Consider the following 17,882-nt stretch of genomic DNA (forward strand, 5'->3'; position numbering starts at 1 on the left):
TTCCCTCAGCATAACCAAGCTCCTCCTGACTGACATGCAAGACAATACACTCAAGTGAGAAAAAAAAATAAGGAGAAACTGGACAAATTCATTTACATTAAAAATAAGATACACACTTCTGATAAATTTTTGCATTTTACACATGAGAAAACAGAATATTTGAGGTTAGGGATTCCTATATTATTTTTTACTGGTATGTATTAAAATGACCAAATATTCAATGCTACTCAATGGCAAGTGCTGTGGACAAACAGCAAAGGAGAATAAGGAAATGACTAGGGGATGCTGAAATTTTGAAAAGAATGTTAAGGAAGTTTTCAGTCAGTAGCTATTACAGCAAAGACCTGAAGTTAGCCAATCCCAAAAAAACAAATGCCAAATGTTTTCTTTGATATAAGGAGGCTGATTCATAGTGGGATAGGGAGAGGGAACATGGGAGGAATAGATGAACTCTAGATAGGGCAGAGGGATTGGAAGGGAAGGGAGGGAGGAGGGGTTAGAAATGATGGTGGAATCTGATGATCATTATTATCCAAAGTACATGTATGAAGACACGAATTGGTGTGAATATACTTTGTATACAACCAGAGATATGAAAAATTGTGCTCTATATGTGTAATAAGAATTGTAATGCATTCTGCTGTCATATATAAAAAAAGAATTCAGTATTTTTTAAATATACTATCAGAAAACAGAGAAGACAAACCACAGACTGATAGAAAACATTTGCAAAGAACGTATTTCAATAAGGACTATTGTGTAAACTGTATAAGAACTCTTAAAACTCAACAATAAGAAAACAGCCTAAAAAATGGGCAAACATCTGAGCAAGTGCCTTAATATGGATACATACAGATGACAGATGAGCAAATGAGAAAATGTTTCACATTAAAAAATTGCAAACTTAAACAATGATATACCACTATATACACTCCAAAGTGGTTAAACTCCAAAACGTTAAATACTGGCAAGGACATGGAGCTACAAGCAATTTCAATCAATGTTTGAAATGTAAAATGGTTCAGCTACCTTTGGAGCCATGTGGCACTTTCTTAAGAAACTAATCATGCTTTTACACATGGCTCAGCAATTGTGCTTCTTTGTATTGACCTAAATAAATTCAAACCTTTTATTTGCACAAAACAGCACAAAGGCGTTTATAACAACTTTATTCCTAATTTCAAAAACTTGGAAGCTACCAAAATGTCCTTAAGTAGGTGAATATGTAAACAGTGATGCATTTAGACAATAAAATATTATTCAGTGCTCAAAAGAAATGAGATATCATGTTCCCAAAAGACGGGTAAGAAATTTAAATAAATATTATTTAGAGAAAAAAATCCTATCTGAAAAGCTACACACTATATAAAAAAGAAAAGAAAAGAAAATTCTGCTTCAAATATTCTATTCCACTTTCAGACCATTTGTTTCAATTTCTGGTTGGACACTCAATCTAAACTGCTGACTGGATGATCCTAATCAGTTTTAAAGGCTATTTCTTGACTTTCCATCTAATAACACTTCACAAAACATCATTGGTGTGATAAACATATAGTCTTCACTTATTATAATATGAAAACATCAAGTTATATAAAGGGCTTAGCTATATTTTGAGAAAGAGATTTTTAAAATATAAAAACACAGAGTTCCTTGCCCCAAGACACTTTTTTTATGGCTCAGACTATCATTTTGTTTCCCAACTCAAAGTGCTTGTATAAGCTACAAATACTCACACATAAAGATCTTTACCTGGCCCTGAAATCCAATCTGAACACTTATAAATTGCAAATGTTCATAATCTTTAATGAGAGTTTAGCTGCTCTTCTTTTCTTTTCTTGCTACTATCAGCTCTTTTGAGATCTTTATGTGATCTCACTCAATTAAAAAATTGCTTCAAGAGGTCACATGATCCTATATCCTGCTTTAGACAGATGAATGTCCAAAGCAGCTGATTTCCTATTATTTAAAACTCCTCAAAGATAGACACTACTCTTTATTTGATTTTAAATTATAAACAGTATGTGCCAATTTCCCAAGTAACTTAATTACTTTGAATTGCTCATCTTCCTTCTCTTTGTCTAACAGATCTAAGGGCACACACACACACACACACACACACACACACACACACATCTGACTTCTCAGAGAAGCCTTTCTTGATCCCTTCTCAGACAAAATTAGACATTTTTTTTTAATACTCTCATAATACTTCTTCCTTCTTGATAGCTTTCTCTGTAATTATAATGCTCTAGTGGAATTTATTGTTAACTGTGTATTTAGTAATTTAATGTCTTTTTGCTTTTCAAACAAACTCTGAAATTTCATTCAATAAAGATTTATCCGAACTCTTTAGGTGTTAGGTGAACAAACCAATAAAAATCCATGTTTTATGGAGTTTAAATTCTAGTGAGGGGGAGAAAGATAAAAAAATTTTGACAGATAATGGCAAGTGCTGTGGACAAACAGCAAAGAGGAATAAGGAAATGACTAGGCAATGCTGAAATTTTAAAAAGAGTGTTAAGGAAGATTTCAATCAATAGCTATTATAGCAAAGACCTGAAGAGTGCAGACTGTGTAGCTATTGGGAACAAGACTTTCTTGGCAGAGGGAACTGCAAGTGTAGACCATTCATGTCATTTTTTAAGAAGCAACAAAGAGGCCAATTCTTGGAGCTGATAAAAGCAAGAGGGAAATAGTAGGACTGAGACATAAAGTGGAAGAGGCAAAGTCCTGCAGGATTAGCAGGGGCATCGTGGCACATGCCTTAATCCCAGCTAGGCTGAAGCAGGAAGATCACAAGTTCAAGGCCAGTCTCAACTACTAGGCAAGATCCTCAAATAGTGAAATAAAATAAAAAGAACTAGAGATGTATCTCAGTGGTAGAATGACCCTGGTTCAGTCCCAATAATAATAATAATAATAATAATAATAATAATAATAATAACAACAACAACAACAATATTTTTTAAAGCCCTGCAGGACTTTGTAGGTCAACATAAGAACTTTGATTCAGTGACATAGGGAACCACTCACTCAAGGGTCTCTAACAGAGGAGGGATTACTCTAGTTTTTGCATTGATAAGAAAATGAAGTGAAACAAGTACAAAAAAAATAGCAAGGAGGCTCTTTCAATAAAAGAATAATAACAGTGACATGGACCAAGTGATGATGAAAACTAGACTATAATAGAGTAGAAAGTGGGAAGTAGTGGGATTCTGTGCTTTTACACTGTGAAAGCACAACCAGGAAGCTTTACTGACAGATCGTATTTAGGGTGTTAAAGAAATAGAGGAGTCAAGGATGACTACAAAGTACAATTCTCTACTCAAAACACTCCATTAGCTTCCAACTCAGTGTCCTTGTATGACCCACAAATGCCCATGGAGACTGCCCCTGCTGCCCTCCTGACTTCATGCCTGCTGCTCTTTACCTTCCTCACTCCTTCCCAGCCATTTTGTCCTCCTTGCTTTCACCTGTTATTTCAGAAACACTCTTTCCTCAAAGCCTTTGCCATTGTTTATTTTTTTCTTGAAACACTCTTCCCATAGCTGTCTGCACAGGCTGCTCTCTTTCCTCCTTTAGGTTCTTGGTTGAAATGTCTCTTCAGTAAGTTCTTCTCTGACCATTTAAACTGGTGCCAATTTCCACCCAATTCTATCTCCTGTCCCTCCTTCCATAGTGTTTACCTCCATATGCCATATGTTTTAGTTCTATGTTGGTCTGTCTTTCCACTAGAACATTGACTTAATGAAAGAAAAGGCTTTTGTCCATTTTGTTCACTTCTATCCATTTTGTTCACTTCTATCATTTTGTTCACCCATCATTTCTGTCAGAATGCCTGATAAATATTTATCCAATATATACTTATCAAAGGAATTAATGAGGAACACAGAGACTGGTTTTACTATAGTTCAAAACTCTTTATAAAGTTGTTTTATGTAAAACAGTGTGACATTAGCATCAAAGTAGATTTTTTTGAAAGGCAGGGATTGCAAAAAAAAAAAAAAATGACACACTAGTCAATTAATGGTACTGAGCCAATTGTTAATCTATCTAAAATGAAACTATATTTCTATCCACATATCACACATAAAGCAATTCCAGATATGCTGAAAAAAAAATATGAAAGCTCAACAAATACAATGTAGCAGGATAATTGATAACCTTGGGGTAAACAGTAACATTTCAGACATTTAGTATCAAAACAAAGCATACAATAAATTTTAACTCCTTTTCATGGGGGAAATATAAAACAAGAAAAAAAGTGGTATTCAACATCAATCTGAACATTCAATAGTATACAATAAATTTTAACTCCTTTTCATGGGGGAAATATAAAACAAGAAAAAAGTGGTATTCAACATCAATCTGAACATTCAATAGTATATTTGTAAATAGTGACCTGACTGGGAGCAGTTTCAGTAGAGTGTTAGATGAAGCTAAAATATTCATGACCAAGTACACACTGCTGTTTCAAAACTCTCAAGAGTCAGATTTTGAAAACACTTCCTCAATGCTAGAAACTATTAAGCAGTAAGACATTTACTTTTAGGATAGGAGAGACCTGGATATTCATTTCATACATATATTTTAAGTAGCTACCATGTGTTGGGCATGTTTGCTGACTGCTCAGAGCCAGTGTTGATTTGAGATCTAAGAAAGAAAGAAAACTGTTAGTTTGAAAATCCAGAACAAAAAAGGCAAAACTGTACCATTTTTAGTAGAAAATAGTTTTGGTTTTCCGATTGCTGTGGTTTTCATAAAACTGTTATGTTAATATATAATGGCTTTACTATTATTTTAAAATAGATTTTAAAATGCATATTTTTAAAATTTCTCAGTTTTAAGTTCTATGATGATACATAACAACATATCTATATACATAATAGCTTTTCAGGTTCTTAATATTTTCAAATGTAAAGGGATGAACAAATGGGTAGCAGTGCTGATAAGCACAATCATTTGATATTCTCTAGTAAAGCTCAACAGCAATGAAGAAAGTGATTATTATTGATTCAAGATATTGGCAGGATGAGTTGTACATTCAATATTGATTCATTTTAAATTTTATTTGTTCTTTTTATTTTTTTTAACAAACGTATAACTAGAAATTTAATTTTCATAAATGTTTTGTTGAAAAGAGTATCAAAATATTCTTTTTAGATATACATGATAACAGAGATACAAAACAAAATAATTAGTTCTTTTCCAAAAAAGAAAAAATTATTGACCCCTGACACAGGGATCTATGCTGAGTCTGAAAATACAAAAGGATTTGAAAATATAAAAGATATGTTCTATCTATCAGAACCTCCCAATACAGACAAAGGAAAAAAAAAGAAAAGGATGAAGTTCACTTCAACAAGTCTTTATTTGATCTCTGGCAAAATCAGCTGTTACTGCTTTCACAGAATTTACAGTTTTATAATATAATACAACTAATCATTTTCTTAGCAAGTTAACTCTATAAATCAACATATTCAGTTTCATTCTTAATGATTAAATTATTATAGACTTCAAAGCAATTAAACAAGCACCTGGACTTTGAACAATAACCCATTGTTTTTCTTTTTAAAAGTATTTTAAACATACTAAGAGCAGGGGATATTGCTCAGTGATAAAATGCTAGCCTTACATGTGTCAGACCTGGGGTTTGGTTCCCAGTACTAAAATAAACAAATAAATAAATGTATTCAAACAGGTTTTTCATATTCAATCAATATTCTATTCAATTTACATGCCCTGGTATAATTAATAATTCTTATTGATATGGGTAATTTTCTGTTGGGCTTTCTGCTTCTTTATGCCAGTACACACAAAGAATTACAAATTTTCCTAAAGCTAAATTCAAAACTTTCAAGTCTAAAGGATTCATTTCCATTCATTCATTAGAAGGCTAATGTATGTTCTCAAATTAGGTAGTCTCATCAATCAAGGAAACTGGAGGAAGCCCCTTCTCTGATCTCATTCTAAATCTAAAATTAAACATGAGTGTTTCCCTGTTGTTCAGAACCAACATTTTCCTCTTGAGAAAATTTTGATTCACACTTGGGGAAAAGGAAGATGAGAACTAAGAAGACTATACCTGAGCCTTTCAGGATATACTACACTCCTTTCATATTATGAAATGTGGCATACCTCACAACTCTCTTATGTAGTGACCTAAATGTCTTAGATGGAGAGACATGCTGTCCAAAACATAATAAAACTTGAAATAAATGTTCATGAAAGTGATAATATACTTAATTTATAAAACACAAATCACAATATAATTTATTTAACAATACTGTAAAATATTAATTTGGAAACACTAAAAGTTGAGATACTATGAGTTTTCTCAGAGAGTTCTACCAATAGAAATAAGGGTTATTGAAGATAGAATTTACAGGTAAGAATATAAAAATGAAATTTAAATTTAAAGGTAAAGATCTCAAGATGAAGTCATCCTAGACCTAGCTGGGCCCTAAATCCAATGTCAGATGTCATTGATAACAGAAAATGGGAAGACATAGAGACATGGGGGAAAGCCCATGAATGTAGAGACAGATATGGAAGTTCTGCCATAAGCCAAGGAATAGCAGGAGTCACCAGAAATGGAAGAGATAAAGAAGGACCCTCCCCTAGAGACTTATAAAGGAGTGTGGCTCTGCTGACATGTGAACTTCATACTTATGGCCTAAAAAAAAAAAAAAAAAACAGGAGAAAACAAATTACTTGTTTTAAGCCATCCAGTTCATGGCAATTTTTTTATAGGAGCCATAAGCAACAAATACATTCATTAAATTGGCTTTTTTAGAAAATTGATTTTTAAAACGTTTTTCCAAGCTTAGTTGCCAATGTATAAATATACATCGTTAATTCATATAAAACTTAATTTTAACAGATAGAAAAGCTTATAATGTCAAACCCCAAACATAAGTTCAATTTTTCCAATTTCATAAAGTTAGGAAAAGTAATATGCAACACTAATTGGCTCCTTTTATAGAATTTTCAAGTATTTGCATCCCTGTATTCCAATAAACACATTATTATATTATTTAGATGATATTCTAGATAATATATAATCCCATTTGTTCATTTAGTACTGAATTAATGCCCCTTCTGTGATCTTTCCCATCTGCTCTTTCTTTTAACAATAAGAACAAATTTCCATACTGTGTGGGGAATACAAGTCAAAGAAAAGTTATATCATACAACTTTTTATGTTCTTATTTTAAGATCTTACTTTTTGAGACATACATCTCTTTGAGAAGTTGATGAAAGCTTTTTCTAGTCCAAAAACGAAATTTACACACAATTTTTTTTCCACACAGAAAAAAATTGAGCACTCTATGACAGGGACAACAAGCCCCTTGAAAATCTATCTATAGGGCCTCTAATAGTCCAAAAAGTCTCTTAAAACATCTTCATATATGTAAAGTAACTGCAGAAAAATGACAGATGTTGCAGGGCTTTTTGGTGTTATGTATACTATTCAAATAACACACCATTGCTTTTCATTTAGACCTTAAAATTATTTTTTCCCAAAATAAAATCTGCAATGATAAACAGTGATGCTTACGTTGGCAGCACATGTACTATAAAGGGAATATAAACCAATATAATTGTCACTAAACTAACTCTCTTTAGACTATGGTATTTTAAAATATTATATTCTTGGGTGTTAATCTATAATCTCTTTTGAACAATTTTTTCTCAAGGAAATTTGATAATGGATACATGATAGAATGAAATTCAGTACAAAGAAATCTGAATTTTAGCAAACTGTCCTGGAAAGAGGAGCTAGTGAAACAAACTTGAATAAATACCTCATCTGTCATGAGTGTTGCAATTGATCTGCCAATCTCATGGTACTGTTGACCCTTTCCCAGGGGTCCCAGAAGAATGAACAAAAATCTGTAATTAAGAAGAAAAAAAAGAGAAATGCTTCAGGGTAGAACAGAAACACACCTCCCAGTGGAATCAGTGAAATGAGAATATCATTGTAAAGTAGTTCCACAATTTTTCATAGTTCATTATTATTTTGAAACAATTTACAGTGATTGACTCTTATGCATAAGGTCCTTGAGCAATGAGAATACACGATCATTTTTATCTCAGTATTTCCCCATTGAGTTATCTGACCTATACAGTCATTCCTAGGAATTTTAAGGATTCTATAATCCTTAGAGGACAAAGGTAGAAAAAGTAAAATTCATTAAACCTTTCCAAATTAGAAGGAAAAAAACTTGTTTGTATACAAAATGGAAAACAGTTCAAAGGGGTTAGAAAATAATACAAAGGTATAAAGAAAGATAGAACATAATATTAATACCCTGTAGATATATATAAAAATATAAAAAATATTGTTAAAAATCAAAGATCATTTAGGCAGAAGAAAAAAGAGTTAATATTCTATTAATTCCAATGCTAGAAGAATAAAAATAGCAGCTGCACTATAATACTCCATCTAAACAAGGTTGAAGGTCTGGCAAATTCATCATCATAACTGGTGCTTTTAAAGAAATCAATACATGCTCTGACTTTGGAGGACTGGTAATTGCCCTATCTATGAGAAGGTCAATGCTACAAGGAAATTGTGAAAATTAAAGAATGTCCTATATTTTGCATTATAATTCTTTGGTGTTAATTTGTTAAATGGTTTATATGAAAAATGAAGACCAATGGCTTTGTAAGGTATACCGAAATAGTCACTGTAATTCTATCCTCCATTCAGTTGCAGACTTTAGAGATTGTACATGTTTTTACATAAATCATGTTATACAACCTTACAGGATCCAACTTATAAAATTTTTATGTCAATTGTAACTGAATTCAAGTCAATTTCTACTGTATAGAAAAATCCACTATATATTTAAAACATTAATATTGGAATGTGGTGCCAGAAGCTTTATCAACCATAATACTTTTGAGAAATGTCCTAACCTATGTGCATCTTGCTGTTTTTCAGGTTTCCATGAGCTATTTATAAGGTCTTAAAATATTTATTTTTTGACATATTCTACTATGTGTTGCTCTTATATTCATGGTGTGCCCTTTTGACCTCTTAAGAAAGGATAATTAGGAATCCTGAATGGCTTTCTTTATTCTCTTTGTCTAACTAATCTTCTTCCATTTTTCACTTTTCCTAACTAGTCTAGTCTTTTGAATCTCTCCTTCTATGATGGCTCCACAGTGCCCCTAATTTTTTCTCCATTGTTCCCTGCACATATTTTGCTATGTCAGTATGAAATGAGGTCACCTAAACCTGACAGTTTTCAAACTGAGGGTATATAATCTCATTATTGCTTTTCTCTACTCCTGGGAATTTTTTTCTTTAAAATACAGGAATTATCATTATCATAAGCGGCAATCATTTACTCATAGTTCACCAGATAGCTTCCTAAATGGTGGAAATTGCTGGGACAACTGAAAAGAAATTTTAAACTGCCAGAATATTATCTCTACAATTAGTAAGTTTGATCCCTCGAATCTGAGCCCCAGTTTCTCAGAAACTCTGCTTTGATTATAAGTGGTGCAGAGAAATTTCAGCCTTAATCAACCAATCAGATGCTGCTTTAATATGGTGAGTTCACCCTTCCTGGTTTGTTTGTTTGTTTGTACAGTACTGAGATTCAATTAAGGGCTTCACACATACCACACAAGCACTCTGCCAATGAGCTTGCCAACCTTCCTCCTTTTTAATAAAAGTTGGTATGTATCAGAAATATCAAAAAGCCATCAACCATGATAAATAGAAACTTTTTCTATAACTTGAATGGTAACTAGGTATTATAGTCTGGATATGAAGTATTCCCTAAAAGCTCATGTGTTGAAGGCTTAGTCACAAATGCAGCAGTGTTCAGAGGTGGAGTCTTTGGGAAGTGATTGGATCTTGAAGCCTCTGACCTCATTGGTGGGTTAACCCATTAAGGAATGCATACTTCAAATAGACTATTGGGAGGTAGTGGAAAGTACAGTAGGTGGGATCTAATAGAAATGAGTGTGCCTTTGGGGGCTTGCCCTTGGGTACTATTTTGGAGACTATATCTTGTCCTGGGTTCCTACACACACACACACACACACACACACACACACACACACACACACACACACCTCTCTACCTCCTATCACAAGCTGAGCGGCTTTCCTCTGTCTTGCCCTCCTGGCATGTTTCTGCCTTGGAGTCAACTGACTAGGGACTGAAACCTCTGAAACAATGTACCAAAATAAAGTCTTTTCCCTTTTAAGTTATGTTATTAAGGTTGTAATCATGATAAAAAGCTGATAAAAACAGTAGATTTCTCCCTAAAACCACAGAATGAGACTAGGAACTCCAACATTAAATCCCAATTTAGTCAGTTGAGCTCTTATAAAATGAGACCTCTCCTGGCTGCACTATTCCATATTTCTGGAATATTTATCTGTACTCAAAGTATGAAGTGATATAATCTGCTGTGTTTTGAGTTAAGGGCAGAGGTCTGTGGAGGAAACATATTTTCTAAATCTAGTTGCCTCAGAACTTCAACTTTCATCATTTCAACCTGACTAGGCATTCCATGTTTGCAAGAGGAGGAATACTAATAGCATCTGAGGAGTCGTGGTATCACACAAAGAGCAGCAGTCACATTGGAAATGGGACCTTAGGTATCATGTTTTGCTGAATAAAACCAGAGTGAAAGACAATCTATCCTTAGGAATCACATTTGATGGGACAAGCGGGAAAGAAAAGAAGGTCCTTGGATAATTGTGTGCTAGGAACCTAGCATGTTAAGGTCAATATTTTATTATATATATGCAATTTTATCCAGGGACAGCCTATAAAATAGGGATAAATGATAACACAATTTAGTTTGAATTATCACTAAGCTATTTATGTATAGTCAAATGAGAAACAAATTCAGGTAATCAGGGGCTGGGGGTGTGGCTCAGCAGCAAAGTGCTCACCTAGCACATGCAAGGCACTGGGTTCGATCCTCAACACCACATAAAAATAAAAATAAATAAAGGTATTGTGTCCAACTGCAACTAAAACTAATAATAATATTTTTTTTAATTCAGGTAGTCAAATAGAACTTGTACTTTTTGATTCAGATTGAACTATATTTCCACTATGCTGTTTCTAGTGATTCTTCAGACACCATGGATGAGAGGTACACTGTGCCTAGCACTGAAATATACAGTACCTTTAATATGGCAGAAGCGCTCCTAATGATGGCACTTATATTTATTTTTAAGGCCTACTCAAACACAAACCAAATCTTGGAAATTTTAATCTTTTTGAGCTTGACCACACTCCTATGCAGAATCTTCTCTTTCTTGAGCACACCATTTAATGTAACCTTTGAGAAAAGTCTAACACTTAGTCATTCCCCCCAAAAAATGTAAAATAGGTTTGTATTATTATTATTACATAGACAGGGTACCCAGGGACAAGGAACATGTGTAAAATAAAACATAGAAGTTGGAGGAGGAGGAAGAGGAGGAAAGGACAGAATAATTTTTAAAGCATTTTTCTCTCTTACAAACAGGAAACAGTTTTGTCGGTGACACATTGGTTTCTTATCAAAATTCTAAGAGGAAATTATATTTAATTCTCTCTCTCTCTCTCTCTCTCTCTCTCTCTCTTACACACACACACACACACACACACACACACACACACACAAATGCTTCAAGAAAAATGTAAAAGATGCTCTGATATTTTATACCTGGTTGGAATTGGGACTTCAGCCAGTCCTTGAAGCAAGACAGCTGGAGACAACCTGACAAATGCAACCACGGTTCTATCTAAGAACTCCAGTTCTCCAACTAAGATGTTTGAAGCTTCAGCACCTGGAGGAATCTTTTTCATAAAATGCAGATCAACCTGTGATCATCACAAAGTAAATAAGGTAAATCAAAATTGGAACAACATGGTGAGTAATAATTTAGAACACTGCTTCATATATATTATCCATCAATAAATACAATTCAAATAATACAGATGTATATCTCATTTGCCCTTTTTCTATAATAAATTTCTTTATTTTCTTTTTTTCAGTACTAGGGGAAAAAGACCCAGAGGTGCTCTGCCACTGACTCACCTTCCCAGCCCTTTTGATTTATTTTGAGACAGGATCTCCCTACATTGCTGAGGCTCGGCTCAAACTTGCCATCCTCATTCCTTGGCCTCCTAAGTAGCTAGAATTACAGGTGTGCACCATCACACCATGCATGACGCTTTTCTTTACTTGTAGATGACTTTGTCATCAATGAGCTAAATATTTCATTTTTCTATTCACTATTTTTAAAAGATTTCTTAACATCAGCAATCTTTAAATTTGGGGAGGAGTAGTATATGTACTTAAATTTACTGTAACCATATATCAACTAGCATTTGTCAACAGATTCAATATTTTGTGCCAGATTGTCTTAATTTTACATAATACGTTTTTATTAATTAATGCTCAACATATGGCTATTTCAAAAGAAATATAATCATGCTTCTTCTTACAGTATAAATTATGACTTTAGTCTTCATCTTTATTCTAATTGTTCTATATTATTCATGTTTTATACTTGGCATGCTACTTCTTCAATTTAATTTTTTATTAAGGAATTTAGACATAACAGAATAGAGAAAACAAGAAAAAAAAAGTATCAACATTAGGCATTGCTAAACATCCATAGCTGAATTTCAAATATGAGATGTCTATGACTGAATGAACATAAAAAAAGTGATCATTAACAGGAAGAAATGCTAAAAGTAAAGAGTGGTGTCTGAAAAATGAATGTAAAAATCTTTAAGAATAAATATCAATTTTTATACAAAAGATTTTGGTGAAAACCAAGCAGGGACTTTATAGTAAAATTACAAGGCCTGTTTCTTTTTTTTATTCACTTGAGTTGCTTTTTATGGAACTATGATTTTTTAGGGGAATAGTTTATCTTCTCTAGTAATTGGTTTTATACTCTCCTGTTAATGAAATGAGGGCCAAAGATCAAAGTGAGAATAACCAAGAGAGAGAGGAAAGAGCTCTGGCAAACAGAGTGAGGCTGAAAAGATATTTTTAGGCCAGACAGTTGTTTTGCTGGTTAATAAGTTGAGGACTTTTTCCAAGAAGTTGAAGGTAAAAATATTTAAAACTTCTAGGAGTACTTTAAAAAAATTCACAGCCACATTTTAGTGACCATATTAAATCTGTTGCTTTCTTAAATTAAGACTTTAGTAAAGCTATTTGGTAGGTTGAGAATGAATTATCTTTCTGTAAGACAAGGATTTCTAAAACAAAATATCCAGTATGTACACTATTAATTTCATATAAGGATTAAGTGTAAAATTAATCTGTACTAGTTTATAAAAATGTCAAATAGAACCAATATCTTTTTTAAGAAAAGGGAGAATGATTTAACAAAGTAAAATTGCTTATAAAAGAAATATTTGACAAATATCATAAATTCCAAAGTTTTTACCCCACAAATATACTTCCAAATATAAATTTATAAGCTTATTTACATAAACTTATCGTAAATCATACAATATAGAATATTGCATGGTAAATATATTTCTTTTATAGAATTTAACCTTCTATTATAAAATCTAATTTATAGATGACAAAGGAATTTAGTTAATAAGAAAGTTAATTTTATGGGATTTTCATATTTAATATTTCTAGCTGATAGGTACATTGAAACTTCTACAAATTAATAATGCTTTACATTTTTACTATACTCTTAAAATCTTAAGAAGGGAATAGGAGATTTGCCATATTAGTCCTATGAGAAAAACATAATACATTGTCCTAAGTCTTTCAGAGCTTGTAAAAATGAAGTTTCAGTGATAAATATTAATACACTAGGACAAAATTTAAAATGAGAAAATAACTTTTTAAGAAAATCTATAATTGTAATCAATATGAGGCATATTAAGAATTCCTGAAATTTAAATTCCACCTAGAAAAAATGTCTTTAAACTCACTCATTTATTATTTGATAAATGTCATAGTCTTTCCTATAAAAGTCTGTGCTTCAGGCAATTAGCTATTACAGATTAAACTTAATTAAATCAAAGAGTATATAGTATGCTAAAATAGTTTAATTTTCAAAAACTTATGGTGCTTATACATGATTTAAAAAAATTTTGTAATACCTACTATATCATTGATAGTTATTTAGAAAAGGCATTAAATACACAGAATTTAATTGCAGATTAGCAGGTTTATCTTTCATTTTGAAATGCAATAAATTATAGTTAGGTGTACTATATTATATTCATTACATTATATTATTCTTGGAGTAGACATGTATTTCAGGGATAAGAAATTATATGTTATAATAGTTATATTATTATGTTATTCCTGGCCAAGCCCTATATTTTTGTATTTGTGTTATGTATGATTCATAAAAATATCTTATTTGGCAATATCCCTACTTATTAATATAAACAAAAAAATCACATCTGAAGAACCATAAATTATAGCTACCTAAAAACAGCTCTGGGGATCTAGGTTGACTGAAATTCTTAAGACAATTAATTTTCAAGTGGATTCCAATATTTGAAATGGATAGAAAGAAATTCTGAAAGTTTTTGATCCTCCCAATGGAATCTTCCAGGAATGAAGCTGTATTTTCTCAGATTTATTTTCTGGATTTACACTCATGTTTCTGGGCTCTTTAGACTTCACTCTCATGCTGAGGGACAGATCCTTTATTCTGGGCATTTGGTATGTAAGCCATGGATGAAAAACAGTTCGTAGGGAAGAAGATTGGACAAGGCCATGGCAGAACCAGAAGAATCTAGGCAAGCTCCACACTGACAGAAGAAGGGAAACTAGGCAGAAATTTGGAAAGAAAGCTTTACATCTTGAGCCCCTTATAGAAAGCACAAGAAAGTCAATAGAGAATCTGATGAGGAATCACTATTTTGACACTAACTAGCCAACAATCTTGAGTCCTTCTCTTAATCTCTCTGGGATTCAGCTTTGTTGTCAGTCTCAAATTCCCTATAGTTCTAGGATTTAATAATCCAACTCTTTGTAATGTGTGTTACAAACTAAAGATAGATGCAAAAGATGTTTTTTTAATCCCCAAAATAAATTATATAAAGCCTTCTTTAGTTTATTTGAAATAAAAGAAACACTACTGACATATATTCTATTGTCAGTTTATAAAAGAAAGAGGTATATATGGGGTTTTAAAAAATTTTTTAGTTGTTGACGGACACTATACCTTTATTTTATTCATTCATTTTTATGTGGTGCTGAGGATAAAACCAAGTGCCTCACCTGTGCTAGGCAAGCACTCCACCATTGAGCCACAACCCCAGCCTGAGGTACATAGTGTTTTGACAAATCTTCTTTTAAAAGCACTGTAGAAAAAGCTAAAATCTGGCAATTCAGATTATATTCTAAATTACTTCTTCAATGAATAAATTTGATGGTCCTATCCGTGGATGAATTAAAAATGTGTAGATTGAAGGTAGATAGAATATAAGGTCATGTCACATGAAGCAAATAAGTAAACGACCATTTTTTTTTTAACATCTCAGAATTTTACTAGGGTTTAGAATCTACATATTAAGACTTAAGATTTTTAAATAGATATAATAACCTGGATATTAGCTGAGCTTTGATTAATTTACTATAAAACTGATATCATTAGGCTAAAAGAAAAATCTTAACTCATCTACCTGTAAAATCTGGCACTAAAAGTTGTTTCTATAGTGATGGATAACTTCTGTTCTCTCCAAACCCTCCCAGGTTATAGAATTAGGGATGTTATTTGTTTTTCTTATTTTTTTCCCTCTTTTTTTTTTCTGTGTGTGTGGTGCTGAGGATTGAACCCAGGGCCTTGTGCATGCAACGCAAGCACTCTACCAACTGAGCTATAACCCCAACCCTCTTGTTGTTTTTAATCCCAAAACTAAAGGTTTAGATTATTTTGAATCTTGTAGGTGAAATTCATTTAACAAATACATCCCAGCCTTATTTTTTTTTTTTTTTAATTTTTTATTGTTGGCTGTTCAAAACATTACATAGTTCTTGATATATCATATTTCACAATTTGATTCAAGTGGGTTATGAGCTCCCATTTTTACCCCATATACAGATTGCAGAATCACATCAGTTACACATCCATTGATTTACATATTGCCATACTAGTGTCTGTTGTATTCTGCTGTCTTTCCTATCCTCTACTATCCCCCCTCCCCTCCCCTCCCCTCCCCTCCCCTCTTCTCTCTCTGCCCCCTTTACTGACATTCGTTTGTCCCCCTTGTATTATTTTTCCCCTTCCCCTCACTTCCTCTTGTATGTACTTTTGTATACCTCTGAGGGTCTCCTTCCATTTCCATGCATTTTCCCTTCTCTCTCCCTTTCCCTCCCACCTCTCATCCCTGTTTAATGTTAATCTTCTTCTCATGCTCTTCGACCCTACTCTGTTCTTAGCTACTCTCCTTATATCAAAGAAGACATTTGACATTTGTTTTTTAGGGATTGGCTAGCTTCACTTAGCATAATCTGCTCTAATGCCATCCATTTCCCTGTAAATTCTATGATTTTGTCATTTTTTAATGCAGAGTAATACTCCATTGTGTATAAATGCCACATTTTTTTTATCCATTCATCCATTGAAGGGCATCTAGGTTGGTTCCACAGTCTAGCTATTGTGAATTGTGCTGCTATGAACATCGATGTAGCAGTGTCCCTGTAGCATGCTCTTTTTAGGTCTTTAGGGAATAGACCGAGAAGGGGAATAGCTGGGTCAAATGGTGGCTCCATTCCCAGCTTTCCAAGAAATCTCCATACTGCTTTCCAAATTGGCTGCACCAATTTGCAGTCCCACCAGCAATGTACAAGTGTACCCTTTTCCCCACATCCTCGCCAGCACTTGTTGTTGTTTGACTTCATAATGGCTGCCAATCTAACTGGAGTGAGATGGTATCTTAGGGTGGTTTTGATTTGCATTTCTCTGACTGCTAGAGATGGTGAGCATTTTTTCATGTACTTGTTGATTGACTGTATGTCCTCCTCTGAGAAGTGTCTGTTCAGGTCCTTGGCCCATTTGTTGATTGGGTTGTTTGTTCTCTTATTGTCTAATTTTTTGAGCTCTTTGTATACTCTGGATGTTAGGGCTCTATCTGAGGTGTGAGGAGTAAAGATTTGTTCCCAGGATGTAGGCTCCCTATTTACCTCTCTTATTGTTTCTTTTGCTGAGAAAAAACTTTTTAGTTTGAGTAAGTCCCATTTGTTGATTCTAGTTATTAACTTTTGTGCTATGGGTGTCCTATTGAGGAATTTGGAGCCCGACCCCACCGACTGTAGATCGTAGCCAACTTTTTCTTCTATCAGACGGCGTGTCTCTGATTTGATATCAAGCTCCTTGATCCATTTTGAATTAACTTTTGTGCATGGCGAGAGAAAGGGATTCAGTTTCATTTTGTTGCATATGGATTTCCAGTTTTCCCAGCACCATTTGTTGAAGATGCTATCCTTCCTCCATTGCATGCTTTTAGACCCTTTATCAAATATAAGATAGTTGTAGTTTTGTGGATTGGTTTCTGTGTCCTCTATTCTGTACCATTGGTCCACCCGCCTGTTTTGGTACCAGTACCATGCTGTTTTTGTTACTATTGCTCTGTAATATAGTTTGAAGTCTGGTATCGCTATACCGCCTGATTCACACTTCCTGCTTAGCATTGTTTTTGCTATTCTGGGTCTTTTATTTTTCCATATGAATTTCATGATTGCTTTCTCTATTTCTACAAGAAATGCCGTTGGGATTTTGATTGGCATTGCATTAAACCTATAGAGAACTTTTGGTAATATCGCCATTTTGATGATGTTAGTTCTGCCTATCCATGAACAGGGTATATTTTTCCATCTTCTAAGATCTTCTTCTATTTCTCTCTTTAGGGTTCTGTA

The 17,882-nt window shown here is 33.3% G+C and overlaps 1 protein-coding gene across 3 annotated transcripts in view; it reads right to left on the bottom strand.

Annotated features, from left to right (window-relative positions):
• Positions 1–17,882, bottom strand: part of Slc4a10 (solute carrier family 4 member 10) — a 213,435-nt gene that overhangs the window by 66,976 nt on the left and 128,577 nt on the right. For all 3 annotated transcript variants that reach the window (XM_071619392.1, XM_071619390.1, XM_071619391.1), the window contains 2 exons: positions 11,691–11,848; positions 7,809–7,896 (listed from right to left, as the gene is read on the bottom strand). In XM_071619392.1, the coding sequence (XP_071475493.1) occupies positions 7,809–7,896; positions 11,691–11,848 (246 nt within the window). The remainder of the gene's footprint in view (positions 1–7,808; positions 7,897–11,690; positions 11,849–17,882) is intronic.

The sequence above is a fragment of the Marmota flaviventris genome, chromosome 11 (assembly GCF_047511675.1).
Source record: "Marmota flaviventris isolate mMarFla1 chromosome 11, mMarFla1.hap1, whole genome shotgun sequence".
NCBI classification, from domain to species: domain Eukaryota; kingdom Metazoa; phylum Chordata; class Mammalia; order Rodentia; family Sciuridae; genus Marmota; species Marmota flaviventris.